This window comes from Pyrus communis, chromosome 13 (assembly GCF_041283825.1).
Source record: "Pyrus communis isolate YQ-2024b chromosome 13, ASM4128382v1, whole genome shotgun sequence".
Taxonomy (NCBI): Eukaryota; Viridiplantae; Streptophyta; class Magnoliopsida; order Rosales; family Rosaceae; genus Pyrus; species Pyrus communis.
The window spans coordinates 17,300,870-17,317,735 of NC_142577.1; the positions used below are offsets into that span (position 1 = coordinate 17,300,870).

General features: G+C 34.4%; 4 protein-coding genes and 1 pseudogene across 6 annotated transcripts; 1 reads left to right on the top strand and 4 right to left on the bottom strand.

Annotated features, from left to right (window-relative positions):
* The first annotated feature begins 263 nt into the window (after positions 1-263).
* LOC137737571 (ASI1-immunoprecipitated protein 1) lies at positions 264-2,925 on the top strand. Of its 3 annotated transcripts, none has more exons than XM_068477097.2 (3): positions 264-574; positions 874-967; positions 2,168-2,925. In XM_068477097.2, exon 3 carries the CDS (start codon positions 2,190-2,192, stop codon positions 2,784-2,786), a length of 597 nt encoding a protein of 198 aa, XP_068333198.1. In that variant the 5' UTR covers positions 264-574; positions 874-967; positions 2,168-2,189; the 3' UTR covers positions 2,787-2,925. The 3 variants fall into 3 exon arrangements, with proteins under 3 accessions (XP_068333198.1, XP_068333200.1, XP_068333197.1); XM_068477096.2 differs by having other exon boundaries at positions 268-574; positions 874-919; XM_068477099.2 differs by lacking the exon at positions 874-967 and having other exon boundaries at positions 266-574.
* Positions 2,926-3,055: 130 nt separating this feature from the next.
* LOC137737572 (glu S.griseus protease inhibitor) lies at positions 3,056-3,704 on the bottom strand. Its single transcript, XM_068477100.2, has 2 exons — positions 3,549-3,704; positions 3,056-3,426 (listed from the first exon to the last, which is right to left on the bottom strand). The coding sequence occupies exons 1-2, from the start codon at positions 3,565-3,567 to the stop codon at positions 3,233-3,235; spliced, it is 213 nt and encodes a 70-aa protein (XP_068333201.2). The 5' UTR covers positions 3,568-3,704; the 3' UTR covers positions 3,056-3,232.
* A 3,809-nt stretch (positions 3,705-7,513) lies between these two features.
* Positions 7,514-7,992, bottom strand: LOC148691866 (glu S.griseus protease inhibitor-like). Its single transcript, XM_088683215.1, has one exon. It carries the CDS (start codon positions 7,898-7,900, stop codon positions 7,688-7,690), a length of 213 nt encoding a protein of 70 aa, XP_088539341.1. The 5' UTR covers positions 7,901-7,992; the 3' UTR covers positions 7,514-7,687.
* Positions 7,993-11,301: 3,309 nt separating this feature from the next.
* Positions 11,302-11,921, bottom strand: LOC137738327 (glu S.griseus protease inhibitor). The gene is made up of 2 exons (XM_068477964.2): positions 11,764-11,921; positions 11,302-11,656 (listed from the first exon to the last, which is right to left on the bottom strand). The coding sequence occupies exons 1-2, from the start codon at positions 11,792-11,794 to the stop codon at positions 11,457-11,459; spliced, it is 231 nt and encodes a 76-aa protein (XP_068334065.1). The 5' UTR covers positions 11,795-11,921; the 3' UTR covers positions 11,302-11,456.
* A 2,534-nt stretch (positions 11,922-14,455) lies between these two features.
* LOC148691867 (glu S.griseus protease inhibitor pseudogene) lies at positions 14,456-14,845 on the bottom strand (annotated as a pseudogene).
* Positions 14,846-16,866: the final 2,021 nt, after the last annotated feature.

Here is a 16,866-nt window from a genome sequence, read left to right on the forward strand (position 1 = left end):
TTGTCCCTATAAATTATAATGGAGCACCATAAACTTGCTAAGTTCGCACTTGCACTTAGTGGTGCGACAGTGTGTAAATAGGTTACACTTGACCTTATTCAAGACATCCTCTTTCACGAATCATGTAACTGAGTTTATTTAATGGAATCATTTTGTTTCTTAAAAAATAATAATAATAATAATAATTGATGACAAACTAAGATTATCCACTACTTCTGGGAACAGGAAAAACCTTCCTAAAGTTGGAAATAGTAAAATATTTTTACTTTGTAGTTTTACTGTTATATATATTTAGTCAGATTAAAATCTTAGCCGTAGGATCTCTTCTCAGTTTTTAACACCTCAGTCTGTTACTCCCTGCGCTGTCTCGACTCTCGCCGTCGACGGCCTCCCCAATCCTTCTCCTCGGGCTCCTGAACCACTGCGACGCCTAAATCCTTCGCTGAACCAGAATCCCTCTTTCCCTGGCCAACAATTCCCTCTTTCCCTGGCTAAAAATCCCAAAATTCGAAATTAAAAACCCCAAACCCGGAATTCTGAAGGCTACATAAGAGAGTTGGAAGCTGAATCTTAGGTAATTATTCTGTGTATCTTTCTAATATCTATGCTATTGTTTGGAATTTTGAATTGAGGGTTTCCTGAAGTTAGGGTTTTATGACTCGAATTTAGGATTTTAATTTTTTTTTTTCTAAATTGGAGTTTTAAACTTCACTTTGTGTTTGCATGTGCGTTATAGATGTTGAATGTGAGGTTTTCAAACCGAATTTAGGGTTTGAAAAATTAGGGTTTTTCTGAATACAATTTAGGGGCTTTTAGTTCTGTTTTAGAGGGTTGTTCTGAGAAGGAAATGTACTAATTTCTGTTTCAATTTAGGGGTTTTGAAATTTCTGCTGCTGCTGAGTTGTTGCTGCTTGCCGAGGTATTGATCTTCAGCCCCGTATTGTTTGGATGAAGAAAAATTGAAAATGTACTGAATTTATCTGTTCTGTTTATGTTCTTTGTGAGAAGGAAATGAAGGATAGTGTTTTGTATTGAAAATGGAGAATAGTATCGTCAATAAAACAGTAAAGTCAGTAGGATGCATATGAAATGTGGTTTGTATGATGCGCCTACTTAGCTGATTGATTCTATTGATAAAACCTGAAACGCATGTAAATTAAAATTTTAAAAAGGAGAGATGACGCTCGTGTGACGTTGATGTATCTCTATCCTTTTTTCTCCCCTTTTCATTTCTTTAAAGAAGACAATCTTAGCTCCCAATTATAGAAAAGAATAATGTAATGTAAGTAGTTCTAAACAAAAAAACAAGACTCGAGAAAACAGGACTATTTAGTGTTTGGTACGACACAACATGGGTCAGTGCCAAGGACTAGAGGTCTTGACTATTTGAACATGAATTATGATGCAACACTACAAAACTGTCCTGGTTTAGATAGGTTTGGTTCAGCTAGACACCATGAATTTAACACCTTTAAGATTATTAATTAACTGTTAGCAATGTTAAATTTTATAGGAGGAAGTGTGCATTTTACCTATCCAGACAAGGAATTGTGCAATTGGCAATTCTTTAGCGATATACCCATGTGGTGCATTAGTTTTAAAATGAATGAACCATAACATCAGTTTTACTAGCAATGTTTTTTAATTGGTAATCACCACTTCTTCCAACATGTCTATGGACAGGGTAGCATTTGTGTAGATCAGTGTCATTGTTTAGGATGATGATTATTAGTTAAATTCTGCAATTAGATTAGATTTCTTGCAATAAGACGGTACTTGTCATGAATCCATTTATTACATTCAGAGAAAGATGTTTACAAATCAGAATTTCTTCATAATGTTTGAGATTGTTTTGATTTTCCAATTGGGTTGGATATCTTGTGGTGTACGCAATCTGTATATCACTAGTCATTTTCAAAGGTAATGAGCATGATTCCAATTTCCAAGACTTGTTTTTGGGTGCAATGGAGTATAATAATGTCTTTACATTCATCAATTCCATGTGGATTTCTCACAAGGGACATGTATATGGTCAGTATTTTTCCTGGAGTTTATGATGTTTGACAAAAGTCTGGACCCCTAATGCTCAGTGTACTTAATAATTGTTTTGGATTGAAATTGTAATTTGTAAAATTGGTCTCACTTTGTGAAATTTGTTTCTTGTTAGATCTCTCCACGCATTGTATTATATGGGGACTTCAGAAGCTGAGTATGCTGCATTTGAGGAGAAGGTCAAACGAACTGTTTACCTTGATAACATCTCACCCCAGGTCACCGAATCTGTTATGAGAACTGCACTTTCTCAGTTTGGGAATGTGAAAAGTGTTCAGTTCATTCCAAATTACTTGGAATCAAGGAACATCCCACACTGTGCACTGGTGGAGATGGAAAATCCGAAGCAAGCCAGTGTCATTGTCAAGGAGATAGCGGAATTCCCTTTCATGATTTTGGGGATGCCAAGGCCTGTGAGGGCACGTCCTGCTGTGGCCAACATGTTTGATGAGCGCCCTGCTATGCCTGGAAGACGGATAGAGTGTCATTGGTTGGAGCCGGAAGATCCTAACTTTGAAGTGGCAAAGAAACTGAAGGAACTGCATGGAAGGCATACTGCAGAAGCTGCTTTTTTGCTCAAGAAACAGCTGGAGGAAGAAGAGAAGCTTGCAAAGATGCAAAACGAGACCCTAAAAGCAAATTATAAGAAGTATGAAATGGTAGATAGCGTGATGTCTGATGGAACTGCTCGTCGTTTGGCACGCCGATATAATATTCGAGTTTCAGACGATTGATGATAGGGTATTTGTTTAGATTCCCCCTCATGTGCAGTTATGTTATATTTGTAGAAACTTGTTTGGACATGGTCTTTGCTTTCAGTAGGACTTATTTTTCCTGGTAAAAAAAGAGTTAAGTTATGCAGAAGCGTTACTATATTTGTTCTTTTAGTGTTCTGAAGGTGAATCTAATTTCTAGTATGCTCCGGTTTATAGGATACACGAGATCATAGTAGAGTTTTTCGGCCTCCCCGATGGTTTTTCAGATTGGGTTCCAAAATAAGAACTAGGAGAAAATAATTTGCAACCATTTTATTTAGCTTCATGTAGAATACGTAGAAGAAAAAAAAGTACAAATCCATGGAGAATTTATAGAGCTCCTTGTTCCATTATTTCACATAATTTTCTTCAAACACTTCTTTAAAAGAGAACTAGTCACCCCTGAAGTGCCCTTGCGTTCTGAATTAACCAATTACAGGGACGTCGACAACAATTCCGACTACGTCGACCCAAACACGAACCCTATCACACCGGAAGTCGCGGGTGACATTTGTTCCTTGTAGCACAATCACGGCGTCGACCAAAGGATTCTCCCTCTCAATTGTTGCCTCTGCAACTGTCCCCTGAGTCCCCAATAGTTCAGGCCATGAAGCCTTACCTGCATTAGTTTAAACAACGCCATGATAAGCTTAAACAAGTTCTTCTAAATAAACAACAAGCTGATAAGTTAATTTATATTAGCGGAATTTATAGAATTGTACAATCGAACTAGTTCGTTACCTTCACACTCAGACGACATATTCGCGTTTTATTTTGAATAAATGCAGATCTCTTCACTCTATGAATATATATTTCTGTGTCCTTGTAAATATTGCTTGTGATGTATTTGGTATGAGGTAGAGATCGATGCATATTTATAGTGAATCATTGGATAGCTTGTGGTTGGTTATAATTGACTATTTGCATGTTAATTATGTAGGTTGTTTGCTTTCATTAATGTAATGGGAAAACATAATCAACTACTGTTCATACGTTTGAATCCAAAATTGATTTTTACTAGTAAAAGATTGGATGCTGCTAAATCAAATAATCATATTTACTCGTTTTGATAAACTTAAAGATTGAAGAAGCAAAATGAAAAATAATATTTGGTATGAAAACCAAGAATGGCATTCGGTCAACATAATAAATTAACAACAAAGTCAGTTTAATTGACGTTGATGAAATCTTATTATCTGTACGATCGATGTACCTACTTTTAGATGATAGGTGTTGACAAAATCTGAAATGCATGTAATAAAATTGGATAAGGGTGGCGGGCGGGAAAAGCTCACGTGACAGAATTATTTAATTCCAAGTATGACCAACAATCTCCTATCGGTCGGGTTCTGAAAACCTTTGATTTTTTTTTTTTTTTTCTTTTTTCAAATGATAGATTTTATTAGATTACATATTAAATTAGTCATCGATGAAGTTTGAACTCACATCATCATGCAAAGACTCAATATCTCTCCACCACTATGGTAAATAACTACTTGCCTAAAATCCTTTGACTAGAAAGGTGAAATTCGTAATATAGTGATAATTCAACATTTCCTAATGTAATCTTAGAGATGAACAAAACGTATCATTTGAGTTCGATCTTGAGTTTGTTTCCTTTATTTATATTCAGTAATCTGCAAATTATAATAACTATACATACAAAAAATGAACTTCAATGAAAAAAACATCTTAGTATTACAGTTTAGTGATATTCATTTTCACTTATAAGTTAGAGATTTTAGATTCGATACTCGCTAAAGACGAATTTAAACCACATTATTGCTAACCTATTGTAAAACTTAGTCCACTCCCCATCTTCAATTCCTTCATGTGAATAATATCGTTGTTTAAAAAAAAATTAAAACATGAAAAAAATATAGTCATATGTATTCCGCTTTTTAGGTTTGTCATGCATGAAAAATTAGGTATGTGATAACCAGTGGCGGATCCAGGATTTTAAATTTGGGGGGTCCCATTAAGAAAGGTAAAATTTTTTATAAACAACATTAACAATGAAAAGTTAAATATAATACATTTCATTCAAAAATCATACGCAAAACAACATTACAAGTTATAAAATCCTAATTTGAGCGTCCACAATGGGGTTTCATAGTATGAAAATGTTCTATGATAGCTTCATTACCAGTACATAAAAAAACATATTTCTCAATATAAATAACTAATTAAGTCACTCAACTATCTTTCTCAATGAACAAATAGATGGTGCTATTGTCTTTGGCTTGAAAAATCTCTCCATATTTTTTATTTCTAAACTACGCATTTAACAAAAAAAAAACACAAAACATATACCAATTGTTAAAAACGGTCCTATTTTCTTTCTTCTTCGCTTGTGATCTAGGCGGACTAGGTGAATTTAAGTAAATTTATTATATACCTTTAGTATTTTGGTGAATTTAAGGTAGAAGATAAAAGTTCAAATAATTACAAGTTCATAATAATTTACATAATATTTTTAGAGATCATATTGATTTATATTGAATTTTAAGACAAATAAGTGTGTTAAATATGTGGGTGTAGAAAGTAAAATGTGGTACTGGACGCATAAAGAGGCAGCCACACCAATTAGCAAAAATACACCTAGGGACTGACAACCCATTTTCTTTTTTGGAAAGATCAACTTGATGTTAGCTGTCCAAACGTGATTGGACCAATTAAAAAATGCATTAAATGGGAAAGTTTGAGGGTGGTCACGTGGGAATGAAGGGATGAGAGAGACTCATTTAATCATCTTCTTCCTGCTTTCGTCTTCGCAAGAACAAAACCACCAAACCCAGAAGTTACAGAACACCCTGAACAGACCTCGTGTTCGAGTACGAGGGGTCCTCAAAAAATTTCTAGCAGCGATTTAGGGTTGCCGAGAGGTCCTGGGACCTCCTAGGTCCCTCTATAGATCCGCCACTGGTGATAACCAAGAAAAAATTGTTTATCCTATACCTATTTTTCTTTCACACTCAGTTCTTTTCATACCGATTCACAATTTTTGTAATTCTAATGTAAACATTGACTTAAGTTGATTGATGTATCTCAAGACAATCTTGACACTCAATTATACAAAAAATGTGAGACTTTTCAGATTAATGTGGTGTACTGGTATGTGCCTTCTTTGCAGATGAAACTTTCTCCAAACATAAGCCCAAATTTGAGATGGGGAAGCTTTTCCCTCACGGCATTAGCTGCCTCCAACCATTTTCATAGCTTAATTCAATCCCATCCCACCCATATCAGATGAAACTTTCTCCAAACATAAGCCCAAATTTGAGATGGGGAAGCTTTTCCCTCACGGCATTAGCTGCCTCCAACCATTTTCATAGCTTAGTTCAATCCCATCGCACCCGTATCAGATTTTATCTTTTTACATTTCTTATTATGCAGTGATAATACAATGTGTGTGTGTGTGTGGATGGGTGGGGGTGGGGATTTTCATAGCTTAGTTCAATCCCATCGCACCCGTATCAGATTTTATCTTTTTACATTTCTTATCATGCATTGATAATACAATGTGTGTGTGTGTGGGGATGGGTGGGGGTGGGGTGTGTGGGTTAGAGTCCGGGAACACATGCTTTTGACACACATTTTGACACCCTTTTTGTAAGGCTTACTTTGTAATGTATTCCAACATCCAGACCGCTACAATTCATGAGCAGATTTATACAATTTAGTGTAGATTGATAAGTGTGGGATCAGCATGGGGCCATTGGTTGTCCTTGACCTCAAAAACTTCAAAAACCCATGTATATTTGTTTGTGAATTGTATTTAACCACTATAAATAGCTAAGGCACACTAAATTACAATCTCTATCTCCTACTTCTTCTATTTTCTTCTTTCATATTTGTCTTCCTTTTCTCCTTCTTGTGTACGATTCTATTGTGAGCACCGTGTGCAATTCTATTGTGAGCACCATATGCTCGATGAAATACCTTAGTTGATAAGCATTGGCAATCTTCAATAATACTCCACAATATCCTGCATCCACCCTCGACAAGCCTCTACAAATAATAGTAGTTGTCAACATATATTGGCATAAGCTTTGAGCATATGTTAGCAAGAATTAACAGGTGCCTACTAGGTGTTCGGCGAAATGGCTCAATGAAGTTTTTTTTGTTGATATTATGACCCCCTTATTTGAAAATCCAAACATCTGCAACTGTTTCTTCATAAATTTTGGGCAACTGTTTCTTCATAAATTAGTGGCACTTTCTCAAATTTAAAAGCAATTGCCATACAACTGCATTTGACTAAACCTGTTATAGGATTTTGGTATATAATTAGGGTGGTGTTGTTCACACACCTTTTTTACCTTTTACACTCCCCTAGTTAATTTATGTTATTTGATCATCTTCAATTTATTCGATCCAACAGTCGATAATTAAAAGGTGTATGTGAAAGATGAAACGCTAGTGTATGAATAGCACCACCCTATAATTAACTTGAAAGTTATTCGAAGAAAAAAAAAAAGGATGATTTGAGAGCTCAGCAAAACGCCTCATCATTTGGAAAAGAAGCAGTCTTCCAAATTATAAAAGAAAAATGTAGAGCTGGTAACTTACTAAAGCAGTCATGTGTATACAAAAATTTGACGTCATAATATTTATTGTGAGTACCAATCTCAGTACTAATGGAAGTGCACTTTTACTCCGAGGTTGGAACAAAAACAAGAAGTAAAGAGAAGAACAAAAATAAGTACTGTCAACTTTAACAAACCATTGCTATATATTTAGCTTCACACACATACACACATATATATATGTCATACAGAAAAACAGAAATATAATTTTTATTTTCAATACAATTGATGCATGGAGATTATTAGTTCAACTCCTTATTTCATTGTTTCACCTATCCTTGCATGTATGAATTAACCAATTACAGGGACCCTGGTAACAATACCACGTTTATTGACCCAAACTCGAACCCTATCACATCGAAAATCTGCAGTGACAAACATTCCTTCTTTCACAATCACAGCATTGACTAAATGATTCTCACTCTCGATGGTCGCCTCCGCCTCTGTCCCCTTGGCTCCAACGAGCTCAGGCCATGAATCCTTCCCTTCACATTCAGATGACATCCTAGCAGATCGCCTTTGTTTTATCTAGAGTACTAGTTTTGCTCGCTGTGTGCAGTATTGCTTTGTGATGTATTTGGGTGGGGAAGAAATGTGTATTTATATTGGTATCATTTAATGGATAGTAGTTGGTTGTTACTGACTCTGGTGTTGCGTAGGCCGAACGTTAATATGAATTGTTTTCAAACGTAATGTGTGAACAAACCATACCGCCAAGATTGTGTAGTCTATCTTTTCGATCCGGATGAGCATGCATGTACTTGCAAAACGAGGAATGATAAAATTTTGGTCAATAGTAGTTACCAAAGACAAAACTGTTTCAATTCAACAATATATTCAAAGTCAATTTAATTTTTCTTAAAAAAAAAGTCAATTTAATTTTGTTGCAGGCCAAAAAAATAGTGGGATGCTAGCAATCTTCTCAAATGAACCTTCTCGGCTCTTTTACTCATCTCGCAATGTTGTTTGATAATCGCAATCATTCACTTTTTAGTTCATCCTATAAAGATGAACTAAGAAAAATATCAACCAAATTAAAAATTCTTACTATTCGATTAATGTTGTACATGAGGAACATAGTTCGTCTATTTATTAGATAACAATTAGATAACTAAACAATTTTGTGACACCATCATTTGAATGTGAAAAGCTGCTTTTAGGCCCCTCAGACTTTAGCCCCTCTTAGCCCAAAACCCTAATGTCTTCTTCATCAGTTTAGGCTAAGTATTCAGATGCATAGTTATTCTTTTAGCCCCAAGCTTGGTTCTTTTGGATTCTTACTTGTGACATGATTCCTCATTTTATTGCTATTCTAATCCATCTAACTCAAATAAAGTCTTATATAAGTACTTAGAAAACCTAACTATGAATGATAGTGAGGAAACACTTGAGCGCTTGTATCTGTTTTCGTATCGAATATCTTTCAGCTAACAAACCTCAGACGTTGCTCATATTTAATAAATCTAATACATTCATGTTGTGTGATTGGTTTACTTTTGTATTTTTCGACTGCATCTCTATTGTTTCGTGCTTGTTCTTTAGAGGGAATCGAGGATCAGATTAATTTCCTAACAATTCTTCAAGTCGAGTGCAAATCAACAAACCACTAATCACAATATCCTAACAAATGGTTATTTTTAACTGGATATTTATTCACTGATTCTACTAGTTTATGTCATGCCCAATTTCGCTAGCATCAATTAGCAAGACTGCTCATATTACCAATGCAAGTAGCACATGAACAACCGAGAGCCAAAAAACCAATATCATTAACATTTTAAATTTACATGTGTCAACACATTTTAATAGTCATGGTCAAAACCCAATATCATATCATATACAGCCCATAATTTTATCTTCAAATTCCGTATGGACACAGTAAGAACCCAACACCAAGTTGCCATTAAATCCCCACCACTTGGATCAAACATGTCACTTGGGAGCATTGACCTTTTGATATTTAAGAGATTTAATAAGATGAAATAACTCAAAACCTGCGAAAATTAAATCATAAAAGATCAAAATATGAGCAAGTCTGGACACATAAATATACACGAACACAGCTGGTCTGGACACATATGCAAAAAACATCTAAATACAATTTATAACTAAAATTTCTACTCACTTAGATTGTCTACACAGAAAGACAAGTGTAGAACAAATTAGCAACTGGAAATAAAAGAAAAGAGATTGCATAAATATGAATATCACGGATCCAATGCATTTGTTTATGTAGAGAAATACGGTAGAGCATGACAGACTTTTTCTATGTTTTTTCTCGACCGTCATTTCTCTGTATAAACAAATGAAATGAACCCTAAAAGCAGTAGGGTGCCGCCGTAACAGGCTCTGAGTTTGAGTACGGATCTATCACTATAAAGGAAGGGTTGATGTAATGTAATCTTAGTATTTATCCGAAACATGCGCCAGTGTGTACATTCCATGGAAACGAAGCCCTAGTCGAAGTAAATGGTACCTAACATTAAAAGGCCCAAAAATCCTTTGAGCTACTTAATTGCAACCTTCTGCAACGTTAAAACTTATAAAGTGTAGATGGAGGCGGCTTTTGGCGACGGCAAGTAAGAGTAGGGATAGCCGCTGACGTGGGTGACCATGTTGCTGGCGGCGGGGACTGCCGATTTTAGTGTGGGTGGTAACACAGTGGCTGCTAGTTTTTGAACTTTTATTTCGTCTACTCTTTTTTTCTTTTTTTCTTTTTTTTATTTGAGCCAAACAATATTATTTACACTAAGAGCATAGGGAAGTGAACTAAACTTTATAATGTGCTAGCAATAATGTGGTTCAAATTCGTCTTTAGCAAGAATCGAACATAAGACCTCTCATTTATAAATGAAAATAAATATTACTAAACTGTAATATTAATTGACTATTTTGTTTAGTTTTATTAAAAAGTTAACGGGATGAAAGCTAGATTAAATGGGTGGACACTGTTTAGTCGTCAAATCCTCAGTAATATGGTAACCTAAGTCATTAATAAAAGCAATATTTGAATGCATTCCGGGCCGGAACTGGATCCCCTCTGGTTCCAATCATGCTGAGCTCACTACATCCGGACCATTAAAATTTGATTCAACGGCTACAAATAGGGAGCCCTTCTAAAAATTATAATAATTATAATCGTTGGATCAAATTTCAATGATTCAAATGCATTAATTAGTGGGCTCAATATGATTTGAATCCGAAGGGGATCCGATTCTCAAATATTGGACCAAATTCAGCTGGCACTTGCCAAGTGTTATGTTTTAATGTCGTTGGAAAACACTTTCATGCAAAACAACTGGAATTTTTTTTATCTAATTGTTCAATTCAGCATGCTATATATCCACACGATTATCGATATAGGGCTTGATCCTACAAAGGTGAAATAATTAAGGATTTGTTTGGATTTTTAAGACCTATTGAATTACTAAATTATTTAGTTACATTCACAAAAAAATATAGAAAATATAGAGATCCAAATTATTTAGGGTTTAGCTCTACAATACATTAACCATAGGTCCAACCCAAATCGTTCATAATTCATTCAGATTCAAGCGAAGACGAAATTACTTGAGAGATGTCTACGTGACTCGATTGAAATTAATTGGGTCGGTCAAATTTGAAGATAATCAAGCACATCTTTCAAAAGCAATTTCAAACATGCTCATAATTTTGTACTTTGTTTTTTAATTTGATTTTCAACTAACTCGTGTTGGTTTGTTTGAAAATCAAGAGATGGGTTCGTTTGAGAAATCTTCAGTTGTAATATTTGGTAAGTGTATTATATTTGAGGACTCGATGGCAATGTGGGAGTGTGTGTGCATGTAAGGATGACGTGAACATCCGAATATATTTTCTTAATCTATACTTTGATGTAGTTGGACAGAGAGAAAAACAAATGAGGATACCAAAACAACTTGAATCCTACATATTGAGCTTCATATAGGAGTACACGGAAGAAAGTTTCAATGCATGGAGAATACTACGACTCCTTATTTGCATTAGAGAAAGTACAGACATAGGATTACAAGAACCCAATATATATTTGGATATAATTAAGTTAACCAATGATAGGCACCCTAGTAACAAAGCCATCTGTATCGACCCAAACACGAACCCTATCAGCTACACATCGCAAATCTGCTGGTACAATGGTTCCTTCTACCACGATCTCAACCTTGACAGTGGAATTCTCCCTCTTAATTGTTGCCTTCGCAACGGTACCCTTGGCTCCCAACAGCTCAGGCCATACATACTTACCTGCATTATTTTAATATGAATTAAGTAATTAGACTGCAATCAATTGTACTAATTACATGCGCGCGCGCGCACTCTATATATTAAACATAAACTTGTTCATTACATACCTTCACTGCCCTCACATTGCTCAGATGCCATCCTCGCTCGCTTTTCGTTTGAGTACTTGTCTGATCTCTCTTGTAAGATATATTGTTTGTGATGTATTGGCTTAAGGAAGAGGAAGATATAGATGCATATTTATAGAAGTGCATATACAACTGGATAGCTTACAGTTTGTCGTCATTATTGACTATACATGTGGATGTTAGTTAGAAACTCTGCTTTGTATACGTATCAGAGTTTGAAATATTCATGAAATGTTCAGTATTTTCGTCGAAATATCCGAAAATTTAAGGATCGATATGGAAACTGGGTGAAATGCAAACTTCACCCAATATCGACAAAATATAGGAAGATCAATGAATCTCAACGATATTTACCTATTCATACAGAAATTAATGTTGCCAAAACACATTGCAGATTTTGAACTTTTGAATTTTTTTGAGCAAATTTCTCTAGTTTCGATTAAATTTGAATGAGTTGATATACTCTCCTCATTACAAATTTTCATAATTTCTATCGAAGGCAACCAATAACGATAATTCCATTGATATTTTTTAGAAATTTGCACATTGATATTTCCAACTGTATCGATATTTTAAAAGGAAAACTAATGAAAAGGGTTTGAAAACTTTGAGTTTTAATGAAAATGACAAAAATGTGTTGTAAGTGAATAGTACCAGAAGTGACTTTTTAGAGTAAAAATGTCATTTTTCGTTAAAGTGAACAGTACCGAGAGTGTTTCGTTAAAACTCCCTATTTTAAACCCTAATACGTTACATTTTGGCATTATAAAATTATTTGATGCAGAAGCAAAATGATCGGTGGCATATCCGAGATTCGCTTTAGGGTCTTTTTATGGTTCACGATCGGTGGCCTTAACATGTGGAAGCAAAATGAAGAATATAAAGTTTTGGTTTGAAATAAAGAAAGTATATTTGGTAAAAAATAAAGACAACTTAATGTGCAATTTGTGAATAACGACGAAGTCAACTTTACCGCCGCTTATGAATACTTGTTTGTTAGATACACGTACGTCCTTTGATGATAGATATAGTTGACAAAATTTGGACATCAAATATAGGGAGTTTGGCTGCATTTAAAACTGAACAGCCGGGCGGTGCCGAAATAGGAAGTCTTAAGCTCGTTGCTGGTATAAGAAATTTTAGACATTGGAAACTGAGTTTGTTCCACGCTATTTTCATCTTCATCTTCATCTTCATCTTGTGATTCGATTTGTACTAGATTCACTAATTAATTCACTTTGTCATCTTTTAGTTTTACATTATGTTAATCTGAAATTGGATAAGGATATTCGTTCTTGGTAACCATGGAAGACAATGAAAGCTAGGAGGTGCTTGAGAAATCTATAGAGATGTAACTGAAAAAGACGAAGGTGCGAAGGAGAATTTGAGAGAAATACCCACGACATATCGCCGACATAACAACTCCCTATTGGCAACTATCTACAGTGATTATCAACAATATTACGTGAAAATAATGTGTATCCAAAATATATCAATAATAATGCCTATATTTAGGTAATATAGCTATCATATTGGCATCGTATAAACAATATCTACACTATCAATATTATATTCGTATCAATATCTATGCAATCTCAATACTATATTTATATATGAGTAGTTTAGACATTTTCATCCTCCTGCCCCCATCATATACGTCTTTCGTATCTTTCTTTCTATTTCCACAACCAAACTTTGAATTCTTTTATTATAACTAATTTTCCTAAAACGCATAGGCTTAAATTATCAAGATGGTTCTTGCATTTTACATGTTCAATCAATTTAGTCCTCGTGTTTTCAATTTGATTAATTTGGTCCATGTCTCTTACTCTATTAGCTAATGCAGTCAATTCTGTTAACTTACTATTAAAAAGGTCATTTTAGAATATTAAAATCTTCAATTCCGTTAATTTCATGTTAATTTACGAACACCCACTCCACTAGTACATTTCACTTATGGTAAGGACATTATTACTAACACTACGGTGTAATGATATTTCTCTCTATTTTTAAGTAGAAGATAGGGGTGTGGTATCCACACATCTTATTTTACTTCTCACACACCTTTTTAATTTTCGATCGTCGGATCGGATGAATTGAAGAAGATCAACAGATAAAAATTATCAAGGAATGTGTGAGAAGTAAAATAAGGTGTATAGATAGCACACCCCAAAAGATATTGAGTTCAACTCGTGAATTCGATATCTAATTTTCAAATATGGTGGCCTATATGGGCTTAGGTTAAATCCCCTCCCTTACATTAGGGAATCGGTGTATATAAAAATTGATGCAATATCACTACCATGTGGGGGGCCCATTTGTGCCAGGTAAGACTTCACTGATTTTTTTACAAAATTGATGAAAAATGTCAAAGTGATTAAAAAATTAACTTTGGAAAATCAAGTGATGCAAATTAAGTTTCGGATAGCAAAGTAAAATTGAAATTGAGTTTCACAGACATTGCAAAAAGTAAGTCTATTTTTAACTGACTACAACTACAAACCTATTTCATATACTCACTTTGTCAAATGGACCAATCTCACCACAATGGAATTAGTGGTCAACATCGGAGCTTAACAAGCCATGAGCTACTTGCTTTGGGGGTGGAACAAAACAAAGGGTACAGAGAAGAAGAATAACGAACTGCCAACTTTATCGAACCATATAACATAGATGCAGAAAGGGAAATAATTTATTATTATCAATATAATACTGATGCATGGAGATGGATACAACTTCTTATTACATTATGTTCACATAATTAACATCGCATATATGAATTAACCAATTACAGGGATCTCGGTGACAATTCCATTTTTATCGACCCAAACCCAAACTCTATCACATCGATAATCCATAGTGACAAACGATCCTTTTTTCACGATCACAGCATTGACTAAACGATTCTCGCTCTCGATTATAGCCTCGGCATCCTTCCCCTTGGCTCCCACGAGCTCCGGCCATGAATCCTTTCCTTCACATTCAGATGACATCCTAGCAGATTGCCTTTGAATTTATTTAGACTAGTTTTATTCTCTTTGTGAAATATTTGCTTTGTGATGTATTTGGGTGGGGAAGAGATGTATTTATAACGGTACCATTTAATGGATTATAGTTGGTTGGTACGTAATTGACTTTTTCTGGTGTGTTACGTAGGCTGAAAGTTAATTCATCTATTTTCAAACGCTATGTGTGGACAAAGCTTACCGCCAAAAGATTCTATCTCTATGTCTATCTCTATGCATGATTTGGATGAGCTTATATTCTAGAAGAAAAACGAGGAATAATTTAATTTTGGTCAATATATACAGAAATATGGTAACTTAAAAACATATTCAAAGTCTGTTTTGGTGCAGTCCAACAAAAAAAAAAAAGTCACTTTTGTTGAATACACAGTACATATCCGTTTTATTGAAGCTCAAGAAATCTGCAGGTACATATCCGTACTAAGATGATAAGCGTTGTTGACAAAATTTGAAATGTGTAAGTGTTGTACAAATTTGAAATGTGTATAAAATGGTTCATGAGATTGTTATAATTCCTCAATTTTGTCCCTGAGATTTAAAATCGATACAAGTGGTCCTTGAAATTGTCCACCGTCAATCATTTTGGTTTTGTGTGAAAAATCTCTGTTAAGTTGAAGAAATCATGAGTTTAAAGAGAAGGGTCGATTTGACAAAAACATCCTCAATTTAATGGAGATTTCTCACAAAATGACCAAAATGATTGACCGTAACAATTTCAGGGACCACTTCTATTAATTTTGAATCTCATAAACCAAAGTCAAAAGTTATGTCAATCTCAAAGACCATTTTGGATAAAAGCCTTCAAAACATTCAAGTCCTTTTTGTCTTTGTTTTTGTAAATCATCCTTGGATTAATGACTAGAAAAAGCTTAACTTTTTACTTAATCTCATTAGCTTAATTCCGTGAAAAGTGAAAAGGTGGGGGGATTTGGATTCCCTTCAGAATCTCATTGTGAGGATCTTAGAGATCAATCAATTCTAACCGCTCACCACACATCTTGCGGCTAAAAACCATTATGCCATGTAGAAAGAATCAAAAATTCAAATAATTTCTGACCAGAAGATGTGATGTGGTGAGCGGTTAGGATTGATTGATTCCTACGATCTTCATAATGAGGATCTGAAGGGAATCCAAATCCAAAGGTGGGGACTTTCATTTTTGTGAACAATAAGGTCATGATTAAGAAAATCTTCCCTGTGCTCATAAAGCTAGACAATATGCTGATTTAACACTTAGCTTAAAGTTAATTAACATGGGAATTGAATTATTTGCTTTAAAAAAATGTATGAAGACTATTTATGAAAGGTTGAAATTTCAAAGAGTTTTGCTTGGAGAGGTTGTATATGATTTTGCTTTTGATCGTCGGGGTTTAGATATTACGTGACCTGTTATGCGTTTTTTCTTAAATAATATAATATTGACATGGGTCCTAGTCTCCCAGTTTTAACTTCGTTCCAGCTCTCTTAAAAAAATTATTTTTAATATAATCGTCAGGGTTTAGAGTTGAAGAAGAAATGACTTCTAATTCAAAATAATCATCATTTACTCATTCCTTATGGGGAAAAAAAAAAAAAAAAACAAAAGGCAATTCATGTGTCCACCCTAAGGCTGAGGTCATACACTTCTTTGTCCTGCCAGTTATGATGAACAATTTTTTACCGACATTTGTCATAAAAAAACATTCATTTTATTAACCATCATGTATCATTCAATAAAAAATAATCAATCAAATTGAATACCATCTAGTCATCTATAATTCATTAAATAAGTAGTTCGCTACTAGAAGATTAACATTGATTTGTTCAAAGACTCTTTATAATCATCATTTACTCATTCCTTATGGGAAAAAAAAAAAAAAAAAAAAGAACAAAAAAAGGCAATTCATGTGTCCACCCTAAGGCTGAGGTCATACACTTCTTTGTCCTGCCAGTTATGATTAACAATTTTTTACCGACATTTGTCATAAAAAACATTTATTTTATTAATCATCATGTATCATTCAATAACAAATAATCAATCAAATTGAATATCGTCTAGTCATCCATAATTCATCAAATA

Excerpts from the sequence above, each read along its gene's own strand:
- LOC148691866 (XM_088683215.1), bottom strand. The coding sequence starts at position 7,900 with ATGTCATCTGAATGTGAAGGGAAGGATTCATGGCCTGAGCTCGTTGGA.
- LOC137738327 (XM_068477964.2), bottom strand. The coding sequence starts at position 11,794 with ATGGCATCTGAGCAATGTGAGGGCAGTGAAG. Across the intron at positions 11,657-11,763 it reads GCAATGTGAGGGCAGTGAAG|GTAAGTATGTATGGCCTGAG; the intron begins GTATGTAATGAA and ends AAAATAATGCAG.
- LOC137737571 (XM_068477097.2), top strand. The coding sequence starts at position 2,190 with ATGGGGACTTCAGAAGCTGAGTATGCTGCATTTGAGGAGAAGGTCAAA.